The sequence below is a fragment of the Pipra filicauda genome, unplaced genomic scaffold (genome assembly GCF_003945595.2).
Source record: "Pipra filicauda isolate LSUMZ 115617 unplaced genomic scaffold, ASM394559v2 scaffold165_size2600900_pilon, whole genome shotgun sequence".
NCBI lineage: Eukaryota > Metazoa > Chordata > Aves > Passeriformes > Pipridae > Pipra > Pipra filicauda.
In genome coordinates, this window is record NW_024104162.1 from 1773378 (window position 1) to 1789985 (window position 16608).

At 50.9% G+C, this 16608-nt stretch overlaps 1 protein-coding gene across 1 annotated transcript; it reads right to left on the reverse strand.

Annotated features, from left to right (window-relative positions):
• Positions 1 to 1270: 1270 nt before the first annotated feature.
• On the reverse strand, positions 1271 to 13898 carry MCM2 (minichromosome maintenance complex component 2). Its single transcript, XM_027729619.2, has 16 exons — positions 13893 to 13898; positions 13199 to 13389; positions 12442 to 12617; positions 11531 to 11794; positions 10294 to 10513; positions 9820 to 10027; positions 8971 to 9105; positions 8589 to 8780; positions 7421 to 7514; positions 6643 to 6893; positions 6264 to 6390; positions 5932 to 6044; positions 5571 to 5813; positions 4598 to 4780; positions 3214 to 3369; positions 1271 to 2335 (listed from the first exon to the last, which is right to left on the reverse strand). Exons 1-16 carry the CDS (start codon positions 13896 to 13898, stop codon positions 2225 to 2227), a joined length of 2670 nt encoding a protein of 889 aa, XP_027585420.1. The 3' UTR covers positions 1271 to 2224.
• Positions 13899 to 16608: the final 2710 nt, after the last annotated feature.

Genomic DNA, 16608 nt, shown 5'->3' on the forward strand with positions numbered 1-16608 from the left:
GACATTTGCCCACCTATTTAACTCTGTGGGTCACTACAGGCATAGCAGAGGCTTCACAAGGTTGCAAGTGTTTACAAAGCATTTTGTATTTCTACAGTGTGACAGAAAGCCTCTTTCTTCTCCCACACCCAACATTCATCACAACACACCAGTTTGCTTGACAAGATTGTTTCATCCCTCATTATCACTGGTTTTGCGCTCTCAGGACCAGCACCTTCCCTGTTAAGGTGTGTGGGTTCCCACGGAGCTGGGCACAGTGTGCATGTGCTGGCAGCTGCTCTCCCCATGTCTCTGCCCATGGCCTCTGGCATTAGGAGGTGAGGAGCTAACAGCTCTGTGCCCAGTCCTGAGGAACCACATTGGACCACACCAGGCAATTTCAGGCACACAGTAGCTCAGCCATCCCCAGTGCAGACCTGACCCAGGCACACATTCAGGGGCAAAGGGCTCAATCGGGCAGGGAGGGAATGCCAGGCAAGTGTCTCTATGGGCTGCCCGCAGAAAGCCCTGGTAGACACAGACCCAGTGGGAAGAGAAGAAAACAGCCAAAACAGTTAAACAAATACACAGGAGGGAGCTGGCAGACAGAAAAGGCAACATGCCGAGCCAGTTTCAGGCTGAGAGTCATGTGCTCAGCCCCCAGCAGGGTTCAAGCACTGCTGGCTCCCAGTAACCACCAGGCTGAGAGGACACACACGAAGGCACATCACCGTGACAAACCCCATGGTGTCTGTGTCAGCAGCCAGGGACATGTCTGCTTGGCCAGCACAGAACTGCAGTAGCCAGCTGAGAAATTCCCTCGAGCTCAGGCTGGAGGCTGGAGATGCCTTACGGTCCCGCGGCTCTGGCCAGGCAAAGCACATTCGCTGCAGACCTCAGCTGCACCTTGCCCAGACTGGAATCCAAGTGGCAGCCAAGACATGAGATCAAGGCTGTCTAACCCAAGTGTGCATACAGAAGGGAGGCGGGAAATACATACTGTTACAGGATAGTCTGTATCTTGGGATACAGATATAAGCAGGAAAGACAGGAAAAGAGACACTGTAGGCAGGCCTTTGGTGGGAAAGGCAGTGTTCATGACACTGTCCTGTGGGCAACCGTCTCCTGGGCACTGTCCTACTAACTTGAAGCACAAATATGGGGGTGTGTCTGTACCCAAACCCAATCCCACAAACTGCAGAACAGCTGTTCCAGTATCCAAGTTGCTTGCTTATGCTTTTGCTTTCCCCCTTGGCTGCAGGAGTTCCCAAAAGAGGAGGAAACACAAAAGTATTGAAAAAAATGTATTTAAAACACATACAGCAAGAAAATTGCATAAGAATACTGAGCCCATCCTGTCCTCCCTGAAAACATCCAGCTCAGGGCTCCTCCTCCATTGTTATGCCCAAAATCATCACTATGGGTTCTTTACCCTTAAGAAACAGGTGTGAGAGAGAGTGGTTTAGGTGCCAAAGGTAGCACTTTGATCCAGCATAAATTGACATCTGCTGACACCTGCACAGAGATAACACCCAGTCAGGCAAGGGAAGCCTCTTTGCTGGGGCTTCTGGACATTCCCCAGTAGGTACAGAAGGAGTTTTCACTGCCCACACAGATCACCACTAATATCAGAAATAGTTACGCTTTGCTTCAGTTCTCATCTTCCTCTGCCTCCCTGCTCCTCCCCTGCAGAAACCAAGCACAAGGTCAGCCCATGTGGGCACCTGGGGAAATGTCAAGTGTCAGGCACAAGGGCCTGGAGCAGAGAGGCTGGCTGGTTCATGGAGAGTTGAAAGCAGTCTCAATTATCACCCATCAGGCTGTACAGTCGCCAGAGATGGGAACAGAGAATCCCTGAGGGTGCTTGTAATCCAAGGGGTGTGGATAATGCTTTTCAAATGCTCCCACTCGGTCCCTCCTGTAGAGGAGCCCGTAACAACTAGTGACAAACAAACAGCAAACATGCCATGTATACGGCCAGCAATTCTCTCCCTGCTGTGCTTAGCTACAAGGCAAAATAGTGAACCAAGTTGCTAAACAGACTCGACTGGGCATTTAACTACTTAATTCTGTTCTATTTACAAGGTCTTCAGCAGCTCAGCACTCTCTTAATCCATAAGGCACAAAGCAAGCAAGAGAATGTGCAGTCTAGTCCCTCTGGCTCAGGATCTCCGTAGCATTCCTGGAGGGCTGGAAGACAGAGGTCTCATCTCACAGAAGCACGTGGCAGACTCTGCTGCCAGCCTCAAAACTGCTGGACAATCAGCTTCCGCTTCACATCCCGGCTGAACCTGTTCATCTTGAACACTTCACTGTCAAAGAAGGCTGAGAGGTTGTGGATGTTGATCTGACGAGCCTGGGAGGAAGAGAAGGAGGGAGGGGAGAGGTAAATGTTTATTTAATAAAAATAAGAACCATGTGGTTTTCCATAGCAAAGGCTGCATAAAATTTGACAGTCAGCAATCTCTGCTCTGCTCAGCAGGAACCAGAACTGCAGTAGCAGGGGAGACTGCAGGTCAGGAGGAAGGAGCATTGGCAGAGCTGAGCTGAGCAAAGAAAAGATGCTGGCTCAGCATCTGCCTGCTCTCAGCTCGTCCTTTTACTCCCACTATAGCTAGAATGTAACTCCTATCCAAAAGTGCCCCCAGTACCTCACCCAGCGTAAGAGTTTTGCAAGAGATCCCTGACTGGGGGTGGTCACACCAGCAGCACCAAGCTGTGGCTTTGGAAGTAGGTACTCTGCACATTCCATGCAAGGAGCAGAAAAGCAGCAACCCAGGAGTCAAACACTGCTTTAGTGCCAAGCAAGGTCAATACTTTGCACAGAAAGGCCGAGTCAGGAGTGCAGTCTTTGGACCGGGATAAGGATGCATTAAGGAGAAGGTGAGCGAGCCCCAGGAGGGATTGGAAAAAATTCATACAGAGATTTTTCTGCTTTTTGCTTCTTCAAATGCAGATGTCAGGGAACTTGAGTTGTCATTCACCTGCAAAGCACCATACTGTAGGATTTATCACTCCAACCCCGAAGTTTTACAAGGGTGTATGAGAACAGAGGGGGAAGAATATGGTGCTTCCAGACAAGAGAGGATGCTGGGTTAAATTGATCAACACCAGTCTTTTTTTTGGTATCACAATGCAGGAAAAGAAGTTACAAGTCTGAGAACACCTCTGGTTCTGAGGCTGCAGAGAGAGATCATGAACCAACCCCAGAGGCAGCTTGTTATATGCCCGTACCTTGTCCACCAGGTCCTTCTCTGGGACCTCTATGGTGTCTTGCTGGGCTCCATAGCGGTTTCTCTGGTACATCACTTGCTCTGCAACCAGCTGCTTCAGGATGAACAGCAGCAGCTCATTGTTGTCTCTCTTGAATGAAAGGTAGCGGGAGAATGTCTGGGAGGAAGGATGAGGTGAGCCATGAGGACCAGGAACAGAGTGATGCACTGCAGTCTCCCATGCCCAACGCCAACCAACCCCCTCCTCCCACAGAGCACAAGGGGAACCAAATGACACTGCTATCACCTGTGCCCTTAGTGTTTCTCAAGTGACTTTGGCCTTGACAAGCTGCCACCTGCACATGCAGTGGCAGCTCTCCGACAGCCACAACACTCCTCTGCTGACTGCTCTTATTTCCATCTGAAATCTCTGGGGGCACGCTGGTGCCTCTTGGGGGCCAGAAGTGCACTGCTGTGGAGGTGTGCTGCCCACAGGGACACAGCTGTGGGAGGGCTGGTCCTGAGGAAAGCACGGAGCAGCTTCCCTTAACCCAGACTGCCCTGGGTCTCCCCAGCAGATGCTCACACTTGGCTGGCTGTTTGCGGCCAAAGAGAGAGGCCACGAGTCGTCCAGACAGAGGGCAGACACTCAACAGTGGATAAATGCCAGGCTGTGGCCAGCCAAGAGCTGTTCAGAGCCAGGCCCTGCTACTCAGAGAAAAGGGCAGACTGCACACTAAACCACAGTGAGTGCTGCCCCGTGGCTAAATGTCCCCTGAGGACCCTACTAAAATGTGCAGAAACCAAGTGCCTGCTCAGCTCAATCACCTGATGGCAGCAGCAGTGGGAGCCCTGTGCCAAAATATCAGGGAAGGTGTAAAAAAAGAAGATATACGGCAGTGCTTTCAATACAGAGGCTCGGGGCACACTTCCTTCTCAGGCCCAACAAAAACATTGCCCCACCTGAGTCTAATGACCAGCAGTAATGGAACAGTGCCTTGTTTGGGGTCCCTCAGAGGCACCCAGCTTGAGCTGTTATTTTGTTATTGCACCATGATTAAATTATTTTAAGGATCCAGACATCTGAGACTCTGCTATGGGAAACCTGGGATTGAGCTGCTAAGGAAACCTTGTGTGAATGTGTGAGTGTGGGGTGTGTAGCTGCAAAGGGGCCTCGGTCCCAGCTTAGGTGGTGCAAGTGTGACTGCCAGAGTGGCTCCTGGATGGTCAGGCAAGGAGCTTAACACTTCAGACCCACAGTACTCCGTTTACATGGACTCAGCACCTGACTCTATGGGACAGAGCACAGAAGAGCCTCTTCCCACAGCCAGGGCAGTGCAAGGAGGCTGCATTTGAAGCTGGGGGTCAGGGGTGCAGCTCCAGCACTCGGCTCAGCCGGTGCCCACCTTGCGCATGCTCCGCATGACGCTGAACTTCTGCGTGTCGATGAAGCTCTCCAGCATCACCCGGATGGCCATGTTGACATCGTCCTCCACCACGTAGTCCCGCAGGTGCATGCGGGCGTGAGCCTCGGCCATGCGGATCATGGACTCGATGTGCCGCACCGTGATGGGGATGCTGCCGGTCGCCTGAGGGCAGAGAGGAGAAGGCAACACCTTACTGGAGGATACAAGACACAGGGCAAGACAGGTGGCTTCTGGCCCAGGATCCCACTCCTTTCACACTGCAGGAAGCTGCTCTGGGCCTCTGACAGGGACTCAGGCTAAGGAGGCTCTGCCACCTGCTGGCACAGCCACAGAGCCTGGCACAGACTACTCATCTGAATTCAGCACAGTGCGAGGGGGTGCTGTGGGGTCACTCTTTGCCACTGTTTGGGGCCTTTCCAGGATCAGCAAACCAGTTTTCTCCAGTAACTTTTAGGAGGAATTAAGGAAACAAAAAGCCAATTAAAAAAGAAAACCTATAGTTTTCCCAAGCTCCAAAAATCTCCCTCTGACCTCAACAAATTTCTCTCTTCCACTTGAAGAGCATGAAATGAGCATGAGAGATCCCACAGACAAAAGAGAAGGGCATTTCTACAGAGAATGGTTCCCTGTAAAGTAGCATATGGGTTTGAGTGAATGCAAATGTCTCCTGTGGGCCTGCCAGACTGGGTGACAACAAGAGGACTTCGCCATGGCAGGCACTATACATGTGTCCAGCTCATCAGTCCACACATCACCAACAGGCGAGACTCTGCATTTAGATGAAGAATCATCTGTTCAGCAGACACTGCAGGATCTGCCTGTCTCTCACAAAACAGTGGCACAGACTTTTGTGATGGGAAAGGCAAGAATGTGTCAACATATGCTGGAGCAGTCTCAGGCTGATTTGCAGACTAGATACATGTTTCTTCCCTCCTTTCCTCAGTATTCTCACCATGGACTCCTTCCTGAGGTCACTGTACATCCTGGCCACCTTGTCCTGGTCCATCTGGTTGAGTTTGGGGTGGACTTTCTCTTTGGCATAGATGATGTATTTCCTCAGGATCTCTTGAGGAATGGGTTCAACCCCGTACGTGTTGGGAAGAATGACCTCATCAGCGTCCCCATTCACTGCCTCCTTGCTACCCGGGTGGTGCTTGACGTGGCTGCCAACAACAAACCGGGCAAGCATTTCATCCTACAAGAGAGGAGTAGACTAACAGACACTGAACACACTCAATGGGCAACTGCAGCTGAGCATCCCAACAGCAGCACTGCAAGCCCAGCCAAGCTCAGATTCACAGCACAGCCTGTACCTGCACAGGGTCCACTGTGTCTCTCACCACGCACAGGATATCGAATCGAGAGATGATGGGCTCTGTCAGGTCCACATTCTCTGAGAATGTTAATGACGGGTCGTATCGCCCACCTGGAGCACAGAGACAACCCAAGTCAAACACGGGCACCAAGGCTGAAGCTTCGGAGCAAGCACAGACCTTCAGCACTTTACTCAAGACTCTGCTGCTCAGTTGATCACTGCTCCAGACTGAAGGAATCACACAGAGGGAAGGGAAGCTCTGCCACAGTTCTCGTGACCGTGGATTGACGCCGGAAGCCTGATACGGTCCTGTAGACTCTCAGCACTTACCTATGGGATTGGCAGCAGCAATGACGGTGCAGCGAGCTTGCAAGGACGTGACAATGCCTGCTTTGGAGATGGAAATGCTTTGCTGTTCCATGGCTTCGTGGATGCTGGTCCTGTCCTGATCATTCATCTACAGGAAAGCAAGAGTGACTCAGAGTGAATCTGTGTCTACACCCCTTTGCCCAACACACCAAGGGGAATCGGCTCCCAGTGCTCTGAAAAGGCAGCAAACTGCACTATGGACCAGCAAGGGCCTGAGCAAACTGCAGGAACCTTGGTCAGCTGGGTGGTGTCCCCAGGACTTATGCTGTGTCCTCACTGCAGAGGTTATATCTGGTGCCTTCACAACTAATCCCTCCCACAGAGAGGAAGCTGGGCTCACCTTGTCGAATTCATCGATCAGGCAGACACCTCTGTCAGCCAGCACGAGGGCTCCTGCCTCCAAAGTCCACTCCTTGCTGACTGGGTGCCGCTGGACATAGGCTGTGAGGCCCACAGCAGAAGCACCCTGGCCAGTGGTGAAAATTGCTCTGCTCGATGCCTTCTCTATGTATTTAAGAAACTGGGATTTCGCAGTACCGGGATCTCCACACAGAAGCACATTGATGTCACCACGGACTTTGTGTTTGCCACCTGCAAAAGTCATGGGAAAGCCATGTTGGCAGCTGAGTGCATGGCTTGACAGCAACCCTGCCCTGAGCACCACAAAGCTGAAGGGAGGGCAACCAGCAGGCAGGACAACTGGTTTACAGGGAAAGTTGAGGGAAAAGGAAAGTCAGCTTTGCAGGTGGTCACGTTTGTAAAACACTTTCTAACCCTGCTCCCTGCTGAATACATCCTTCTCAGAAGATTATAACAGATCAGGGTGCCAAAAGGTCTAACCTCTGAAGGGGCATCAAACATGATGCCCCCTAGAGGAGGGGTAAAAACTTGCCCAAGTTTGCAGCAGGAGCTATTTTCAGTCCTAGCATTTCTACCGTCACAACAGTTTTCAGTGTGATAAAAGCAGCCATTTCAATCGCAGATATCCCTCATCTGCTACCTTGTCTGTCACCAAGCCATTCAGACAACTGTAATCACTCTCATTGCAACAGCACAGACAAACTCAGATCCATCTGCCCTCCCCTGAGTGAGGCTCAAGTGATACAGGTGACACTCACCTGGATTTTTGGGCTCTCCACCGAAGAGAGCCAAAGCCAAGCCCCTCTTGATATCTTCATGTCCATAAATAGATGGAGCAATGCTGGCAAAAATCTGAAAGGAAAGCCAGATGAGTTGTCCATTTCCCATTCTGGGCAGAATCTTGCATGAAAATCGGCAAAGTGCCACATCTAAAGCCACTCTTAAAGTACTGCTTCTCCAAAGAGTATTTTATTATCCAGGGTGTGTGGGCTTTTTCAAAGGTAACTACCCACCCAGAGTCCCCTAAAGGAGCTTCACAAAAATGGTGCTGTTGGAGCATGGCAGATTATTTAGTCTGGTGCTGGAAGCTGCTGCCACTGCCTCCACAACCCTGTTGTACACAGCACACATCACAGTGGCTTTTATCAGCTATTGTAAAGCTGAAGACCTTGATCAGAGGCTTACTCACTGCACATGATAGTAGTTGAATGGGCTATGCCACACATGAATTGTCATCATGGTCAGATACTAAGGAAAACTGGCTTATTTTCTCAAGAGTATTCTGAAAATAACCAGGTGCTGGAGAATACTCATGTCAAAACAGTCCTGGCTCAACTGAAGCTTCTGCATCCACTACAACAGCTGTTACTATAAGAACAGCACATCTAAGGCAACAGAACAAAGTCTCCCATTACAGAGTTTAAACCTGACCCAAGTAAGGTTGAACATGCACCAATCCAGGAGCTTTGTTCTTTCAAGTATTGGGTTCAGGCCTTAGCATACACATGAAACAAAGCTAAGATCTCTACCAGAGCTTAAAGTAAGTAATAACACTCTCTTAGGGGGATTGGAGACGCAGTCATTGGCCTCTCAGAATACTTCCCCTGCTTTGCTTTCAAGATACAGGGAGAGAAAACTGATCAGATATAAGCAGTGGGAGTACCTCTCTCCCGTCTTCCAGTCCTGTTGGGATGTAGAAGGCTCAGAGAAGGAAGGAGAGAAACAGAAAATTTGACCTCCGAAAGTACAAAGAAACTTTCTTATTTAGTTCCATCTTATAACTGACTCTCATCGACAGCTGTCTGAGAGCTACAGAAGACCATTCAGAGGGAACTGGGATTTCTAAAGATTCCTTTAACCACTGTTTGGCCAGCTGACACAGCAAGCCGTCAAAAGGAAAAGAAGGGATCTCTGAAGCTGACCCACCTTCTCCCCAATTTGCTCGTCCTTGGACAGACCCACAATCACTTTCACGTCTTCATCAGTCAGTTCTCCAACAGCCAGCTTGTTGTCCTTCTTGGCAATGTGGTTGGCCAGGATCACAGTGGCAAACACTGGGAACCCATTGGCAGTGTTCAAGGAGCCATCATAGTTGTTGTGGTAGATCCCTGTGAGCTCCTGGGAAGCAGGAAACGCTGTGTCAGTGCCTGCACAATATAACGCAGCCCCTTCTCCATTTTAAGATAAGTGCCTGCCCAAATGCACCCAAGGACAATCCCTCCCCACATCCCCACAGATGTTCCGGTGATGTCACTGTCAGAATTTAAAAGTGCTCTGTGCTCACCCCACACTTGAACAATGTACTCACAATCTCATCTCCTGGCCTGCAACTGTCCACCAGATCAGCGAGGAGAATGGCATCCTTGGAGCGGGGCAGCCTGCCAGCAGCTACCTTCCCAGGGCTCTCCTGGATCTTGATGCGCTGGTAGTTCTGATAGACCGTCTGCAGAACAGAACAGAAGTTACCCAGCAGGTCTGGCAGCCATCAGCACAGCTGATGCTTTTCACCTCATCAGAGAATGTCCATTCAAAGACTTACTATACTTTGGTTAGAAAACTAAAGGCATGGGAGGATGGGGGTTGTGAGGAGCAATTCCAGGATACAACAGACAACAGTGGGGATGGGAAAGCACTTTGCCGCATCTCACCACTGTGTTTCAGCCTCCACAGTGTTTGTCCACCCAAATACTGGACCAGTTCCTGGGAGGAGAATGCTTCACTGGTGATGGTTAAAGGTGTCAAAGCAAAGAATGACAGTCAGAAGCTCTACATTAATGATTTTGCTACTGTCTTCTGGTTTCCTAAGCTGACAGTTCAGGACACACTGACCTAACTTAGGAAGGAGGAGAGCTGGGCAGTCTGTGTCTGCATTTCTAAAATATGGATAAGTCACTGTGTACCACAGAGATGACTGTGGCAAAAGATTCAATCCAAACACAATGCGACAGTAACTTACTTTTGGCTGCTAAACTGAGTACATTCAGGTCAAGACCTCAAATAGACAAGAGCTATCTTCACAGACCCCTGGATACAGCAGCAGACCCCTCTCCCTACACCAAGCTGTTCAAAGGGTGGGAACCAAGGCAGGGCTGGGAGGAACAGGCAATGAAGCAGGACGTGCAGCCAGGCCCATCCAGGCAAGCACATCATCTCTTACCTCTTCCATGTTGATTTCAAAGGGGCCAAGAGACTGACACTCTGGACAGGAACCAGGTTTCACCTCCTGGTTCTGGGACTGGAAAAAGGGTCCCAGGATGAAGCGGCACTTGCTGCAGTTGTATTTGACCATGCTGAGCTGAGGCAGGACCCCTGTGCAACTTGTCACCACTCCGCTGGTCCGGATCAACTGATTCAGGTGCAGTTGCCTGAGGAAAGAGAGGACACTGATGCCCTGGATGCAGGGCACAGAAGGCAAAACACCCTACAGAAATACTCTTGCTACAAAGCACAAGTTTTCTACCAATGTTTGTGTTTTATCTTGGAAGTTCATCCTTAATATGACTTTTTTCCTGTGATAACTTCAGTCATCCTGTCAGATTTGCCCAGAGGTTTAGCTCACAGGTGAGCCCTCTCAAGCCCCTCAAAGCCTGCTGCAGGCCCCACAGCCACTGCTGGTAATTCTGCTGCTTACCTGAGTGACCGCAGCTCTTCCACCAGAGGGAGGTGGGAGATGCGGACATGGATCTCCTGAGCAATACGATCATATTTGGGGTACATGGCCAACACCACTTCCTTGGCTGCCTCATCAAAGATCTTCAGCATTTCTGCTGGGGCCTCAGGCAGAAAGTAGGCGAGGACATGTTCCTGGGCTGCCAGATCCTCGTAGTTCACCACCAGACTCTCTCTGTTCTCTTAAGAAAAAGATGGGGTGAATTATAATTTCTGCCTGCTCACTCAAGGAGTTTGCAAAGGACAGCCAGAACAGACAAGCCTGTATCCTGCAGGCTGCAATGTCTGCACCTTCCCTGAAAAATGTTTCAAAGTCAACAATTTGAAAATGGGTGGAAAACTCTTTCAAACTGATTTCTCTAAAAAATTCTTCATCAGTACCAAGCTTGTGATTGTTTCTCTCTAGTTCTGCACAGATACTTCCCAGGCTCAATGTTCCTGAGATTCAAAAGCCTCAGCCCGACACACAACTCTCTCAGAGACCTCCAGGAAACCAAAGCTAATAGGAGAGACATTATGTGTGCTGAATGGCTGGCAAAAAACCTCCTGTGTCTTATGTTCATAGAAAGGGATGAGACAAATGCCTTTTATTTCCTAGCTGTATAAAACTGATCCTGTTCCATGGCTCAAGCTTCTGCTCAATATAAAGAAGAAATACAACAAGTACAGTTACATGAGCTGTTCCTAGATGTGACAATTTCTGCTTTTAAAATTAATCAATGACAGCCTTAATGACTGCTTCTTCTGGCAGTGCCTAGTCAGAATACAAGGCTGCAACACTGACACGGTTTCCAAAGTCACAAGCTCTATTTGTGTCCCCTTGCTGGATAATCCACTCTCCAGTGTGAGAAAGTTAGTGGCGCAGACAGCAAGCAATTGTTGTCTCTTTCAGATCACAAACTTGCAGACCACTGTCTGCTGCCCCACATATTCTTTCGCTAGCATTTCTACAATATGAATATTAATGAGCAGCAGATGCCAGGGGCCTTCTAATTAGTCAGCCAGAATCAAAGAAGATAGTAGACATGTTTCCATTATTCATTTATCTCCATCAGCATGAGACTTTCTTAAAGTGCTGACTCGATGTCTGGAACAAAGAAGGCAGGCAGAAAAAAAAATCCACCTCTGGACTGAATCGCCACAAAGTACTGTGACCCACATAAAGAGGAGACAGAGAGCCTCTAATCACCCAGCCCTACCTTTGCACATGTCACTGATCCTCTCCTTGAAGACATTGTGCCCATGGTCATCCACATGAGTCTTCAGGAAGTTCTTGAAACGGTGGTAGATCTCAAGGCGGGGAGCTGCCATGGAAACCCACTCCCGCACTGAATGACCTTTCATGTCTTCCAGGTTCTCAATGCTCTCAATCATGTCCTCATCCTCCTCTTCCATGCCTTCGGCAGCCCGTTCTGCCAGCCGCCTCTTCCGTGAGGGACGGTCTTCATCTTCATCATCACTGTCTAAGGGTTGGGAGGAAAAACCGTTGAAGAGCTGGGATTCCCATTCCCACTCTTTGGGTTAGTCACAGTCAGATTACACGGGCTGTGGAAGCAAATAGGTCAGAGCCTGGGATACAAACCAAGAGACATCCCGGGCCCAGCCTAAATCCAGTTCTATTCCGGCTCCTACATCTTCCACAACATAGCTAAAGACTTTAGGAGTGTGAATAGTTAGATTTGTATGCAACAGCAACCATTCACGTCCATTACTGCACTGAATGGACAGAAACAGAAACACAAGACACAGGCTTCTAAGTGCATCAAAGGCCCCCCCATTCAGCCCACAAAAGTCTCTACAGGAACAACACCAGCAATAAACCCTATAGCATATACTTGGTAGAATCCCAACTCTTTGATATTGGCCCAGGATCCTGACTTTGTTTCAGTGGTAACACAGACGAACACACCAAATGAGTTCCTAGGAAGCCCAAATGAAAGGGATCGTGCACTGGTGAATCCAGCCAAACCCACAGCCAGTGATTTCACAGGGAGCCCAAATACACCAGAGCTCTAGAGACCTCCCTGCAAACCTGAGAGTCCACCCAGACCAGGTAACAGTCAACCACAGGAGGATCAGCAGCCCACCTGGTACAGCTCGTTCCACCTACCGTAGAGCAGCCCCCTCCTCATGCGGCCCATGCCCTGCTCCAGCTCCCGGTCCCGCTGCCTCATCACTCGCTCTGCAGCCTCTCGCTGGCTGGCAGTCAGCTCCTCCACGTCCTCATCATCCAGGGCCAGGCCCTCTGCCTCGTACACATCCAGCTCGGGGATGGGGCGGTAGTCCCTAGGACACACACAGAGCTTGGAATCAGGCCAGGAAAGCCCTTCTTCAGCCCTTCTCTGGCTCCTGCTGGGCAAGTGTCAGGACAGTTCTGCAGCAAGACAAAAGTGTTAAGCAGGAAGGCACTTCACAGTGGCCGATGCCCTGCAGCAAAGGGCTCCAGCAGCACTGATACAAATGCCAAGGCTCCAGAATCATGGTTAGGAATGCCAGCATTCAAGCTTTTGTAAAGTTCCTCAGCTTGTCCACAGGCCTGGCAGTAAAAAAAGCATCAAAATTTATGCCTGCAAGAGTAAAGAACTGGGCTGAATGCACATCATGCATCCAGGGAGATCCTGGTTTACCCCTCTGGACCATGATGACACTTAGCTCCCAGTTTTGCTCCGTTCTCCCAGGACTCAAACGACAACATGCCCCGACCTCTGCCCACTGTGCAGCAGCTCTTCAGCCCTCTCACCCCACCTACGAGCACACAGAGGGACCCCACCACGGCTGAGAGACCCCTCCACGTCGCTGGACGGTGCCCAGCACCCCATCCACGGACACAACCCTCGGCAGAAGCTGGCTCCAACCGCTTTCCTTACCTTTCCATCCCTTCCCCGATGAGCTCTTCCCCTTCTTCCTCCTCCTCTTCGGGGAGCCCCCCGGTGCCCAGGAGCCCTTCGGACTCATCCTCGAAGGGGGGTAGGTCCCGGCCGGGGCTGGACGTGAAGGCATCTCCGCGGCGGGAGCTCCGCACGGGGCTGGTCACCGCCGTCTGCGACTCGGAGGAGTCCTGCGAGGGCAGGAGGGAGGGGGTGAGGCCGGGGGACCCGGGGCCGCGGGGGGATCAGTGCTTTCGGGGGGGCGGCGGTCAGAAAGGGGGCACGGATCACCGGTGAGTTATAATAATAATTAACCCTCCTCGCAAATGACAATGGAAACACATGGCGGGGCTGGGGGGGGCGGGGGTAAATCCATCCTCCGAACCCAGCGCAGCCGGAGCGGAGGGGAAGGGTCCGATCCTGTCCCGGCCTGGCTCTCCTCTTCGGCGCAGGCCACGGGGGAAACTTCCGTCGGCGTTTCGGGTGTCCGCCTCCGAGAGCACCTCCATTATCCCCCCAACACCACCGCCCCCCCCCCGAAATCCTCACTGGACCCCGCACGACCGCAGCGCCAAGTCTCCCCGGGGAGGACCTGGGGCCCGCACCCCAACTTCATGGCTCCCCAGTCCCAGTCCCAGTCCCAGTCCCAGTCCCAGTCCCAGTCCCAGTCCCAGTCCCAGTCCCAGCCACTCACCGCCATCTCCGCCGCTTCCTGCCCGGCCGCAATCCGCGCGAAAACCGGCCCACGTGGTCAAAAGCGCGCGAAACCTCATGAATAATGAATAGAGTGGATGTTTGGCCACGCCCCCTTGTGAATATGGATGACGCGGGGCGGGAGCCTGGAGCGGGAGGGAGTCTGGGACGTCCCCAGTCACTCCCGGCCAAGGGGTCTCAGGCACCTGGTGAGCGGCAGCGGCAAAATGGCAAATATCTGGGCATTTCCCTCTGGGCTCGAGGGGTCTCTTCCTACCGGGAACCCCAGTCACGGGAGAGATCCCACTGGGAACTCCCGTTCTCGTGTCTGCCTCTTTAGCAGCTATAATCAAGTCTGGCTTGACCGGGTTTGCCACTGACCCTGCTGAATCACCTTTGTTCTGATTCTCACAAAAATTGTAAGAGGTGAGAAGAAGGTTCTGGCCTTTTTTTTTTTTTTTTTTTTTTTTGTATGTGAGCCTGTATGTGATAACAGTCAAGGGGAGCTGATTGGAGCCATTCTGGAGAACATACACATCTGTCTCCCCAGCTGTTCTGTGCAGCAAGCAATGCCATTTGGGAGAGCAACTGAAGAAGAACACCTGTCACATAGAAACTGGAAAAGGAATTTAGAGAGACAAGACAAAAAACGGGCTGATGTTTGGCAGGGAGGTGACATGCTTCCATTCCAGCCCACAGGCTCTTGCATAACAGCAGGTGGTTTGGATTTTGGAGACCTGCATTCTCTGAAGGGTTTCTCACCACTATTTAGTATCAGGCTATTTCTGCTCTTGGCTGCACTTGAGTGTGGGACAGCGACCATGAAACAGGAGACACCAGAAGCAAAAGTGACTGAAGAGGCAGCTGACAATCTGAAATGGCTCTTCCACGAGCCCAGCTGAATGACTCAGACTGGCACTAATATAGCAAAGCAGGAGCATCATGATATAAATAGGAAAGGGTGGCTCAGCCTCTTCTCTGTGACACATGACGTGGAGTTGGCTGGTGCTCAGAGTGAAACAGGCACAGAGACCCCCCCAAAATGCTCCCACTTGTAGGATACTGAAGACCACCATGGTCTTGATGATCTCAGAAATCACAGAATTACAGAACCATGAAGGTTGGAAAAGATCCCCATGATCATTGAGTCCAACCATTAACCCAGCCCTGCCAAGTCCACCGCTAAACTATCTCTCTAAGCACCATATCTACACATTTTTTGAACACTTTTAGGGACAGTGATTCCACCACCTCCTTGAGGTGCCTGTTCAATGCTTGAGTACCCTTCCAGTGAAGAATCTTTTCCTAATATCCAAAATTTTCCAACCTTAACGATTCTATGATTCCATGGCTTGAGGGAAGGCAGCCCAGGACCTGGGTAAGGTGTTGCTGTCTGACAAGGCCCAGGTGACACGCTGTGATGAACTGGTGTCACCACAGGGTGCCACTGTCTCTCCAGGCACTGAACAGCTGGATGGACAGACAGCTATTCTGCTGTCCTTCCCAGAAGACCACGCACCACGCCCATGTTTTCACTGCTCTCTTTGTGTGCCAGCAACAAGTGGTCCTGTGCTTGAGCTGGAGCACTCAGTCTCTCTGAAAAGAACTGAGCTTGGGCAGATAAAACCATCCCCAAAATCAGGCTGCTGCCATGCATGGGACAGGGTTCCTTCTGCTGCACTAGAGACGATGCACTGGGGCATGTGAGAAGGCTCAGATGCAGACAGGGCCCAGGCTGCTCACGGGGGTGACCTCAGCTGAGCACCAAACTCCTGACTATCAATGACGCCACTAGGATTTTGCAGACTGGTGGCTTCTTATAGCACAAGAGGAGCCCTGAGGATTGAATTCCCCTTGAAAAGAAGGGCAGAGACACAGGAGTGCAGCTAAGATGGTATCCTGTGGTGCAAATTTATGCCCAATACTAGAAATCCGTAGGTTGGTAGAGCAGCTCTGAAACAAGACAGGCACATCTGTCCCTGCACCTGAACAGTAGAGCAGTTTTAGATGAGAAGTAATATCCTGTCCATGAGACTGATATAATAAAAGCTGAAAGAGTACTGAAGAGAGATAAAATGTCCCAGAAGAGGGGGATTTGCTGATGATACGAGAGTGTAATGCTGTCCTGGAAACCATGTCTGCACCTTCCACCTCTGACGCCTGCAAGTCAGGTGAGAGCAGGTGTCAGCAGACTGCAGCAGGTACAGCACCAAGTGCCAGCTTTCCTTGGGGCCCTCAAGGTTATGCCAAGGCTGCTGAGTATCACCCCTTGTCCTGCTTCAGCCTGGCAACACCAAGTGACACAGCAAGGACAGAGGGAGTCAGCCCTGCCATCTTTATGCCCTGCTCAGGGGAGATGACGCAGAGACTGAAAGGACATGGAGCAGTCCTTGGCGGTGGGAAGAGTAGAGTTATGTTTGCACACACCATGTTGAGGCTGAAAGGCAAGGCTTGTTCATACAAAGGAACCATAAGTGTGGATCCCCTACCTCCTCTGTTTCACATAAGTAGTGAGGAAGGCAGGAGCTAAAGTGTCACGGTCCTTGCAGTGGCACCCAGCAGTCTTCTGTCCAAGAAAAAGCTTTTGGATCTGGTGTCCCAAGTGCTGGGCTCTAGCCTCAGAGTGAATCAGATGGAAAAAGCAGGTGGATTGGAAAGCAAAATCTCTCCTTCTGACACAGCAATGTGGGAGGTAACACTTCAATTAGTTAGTGCCT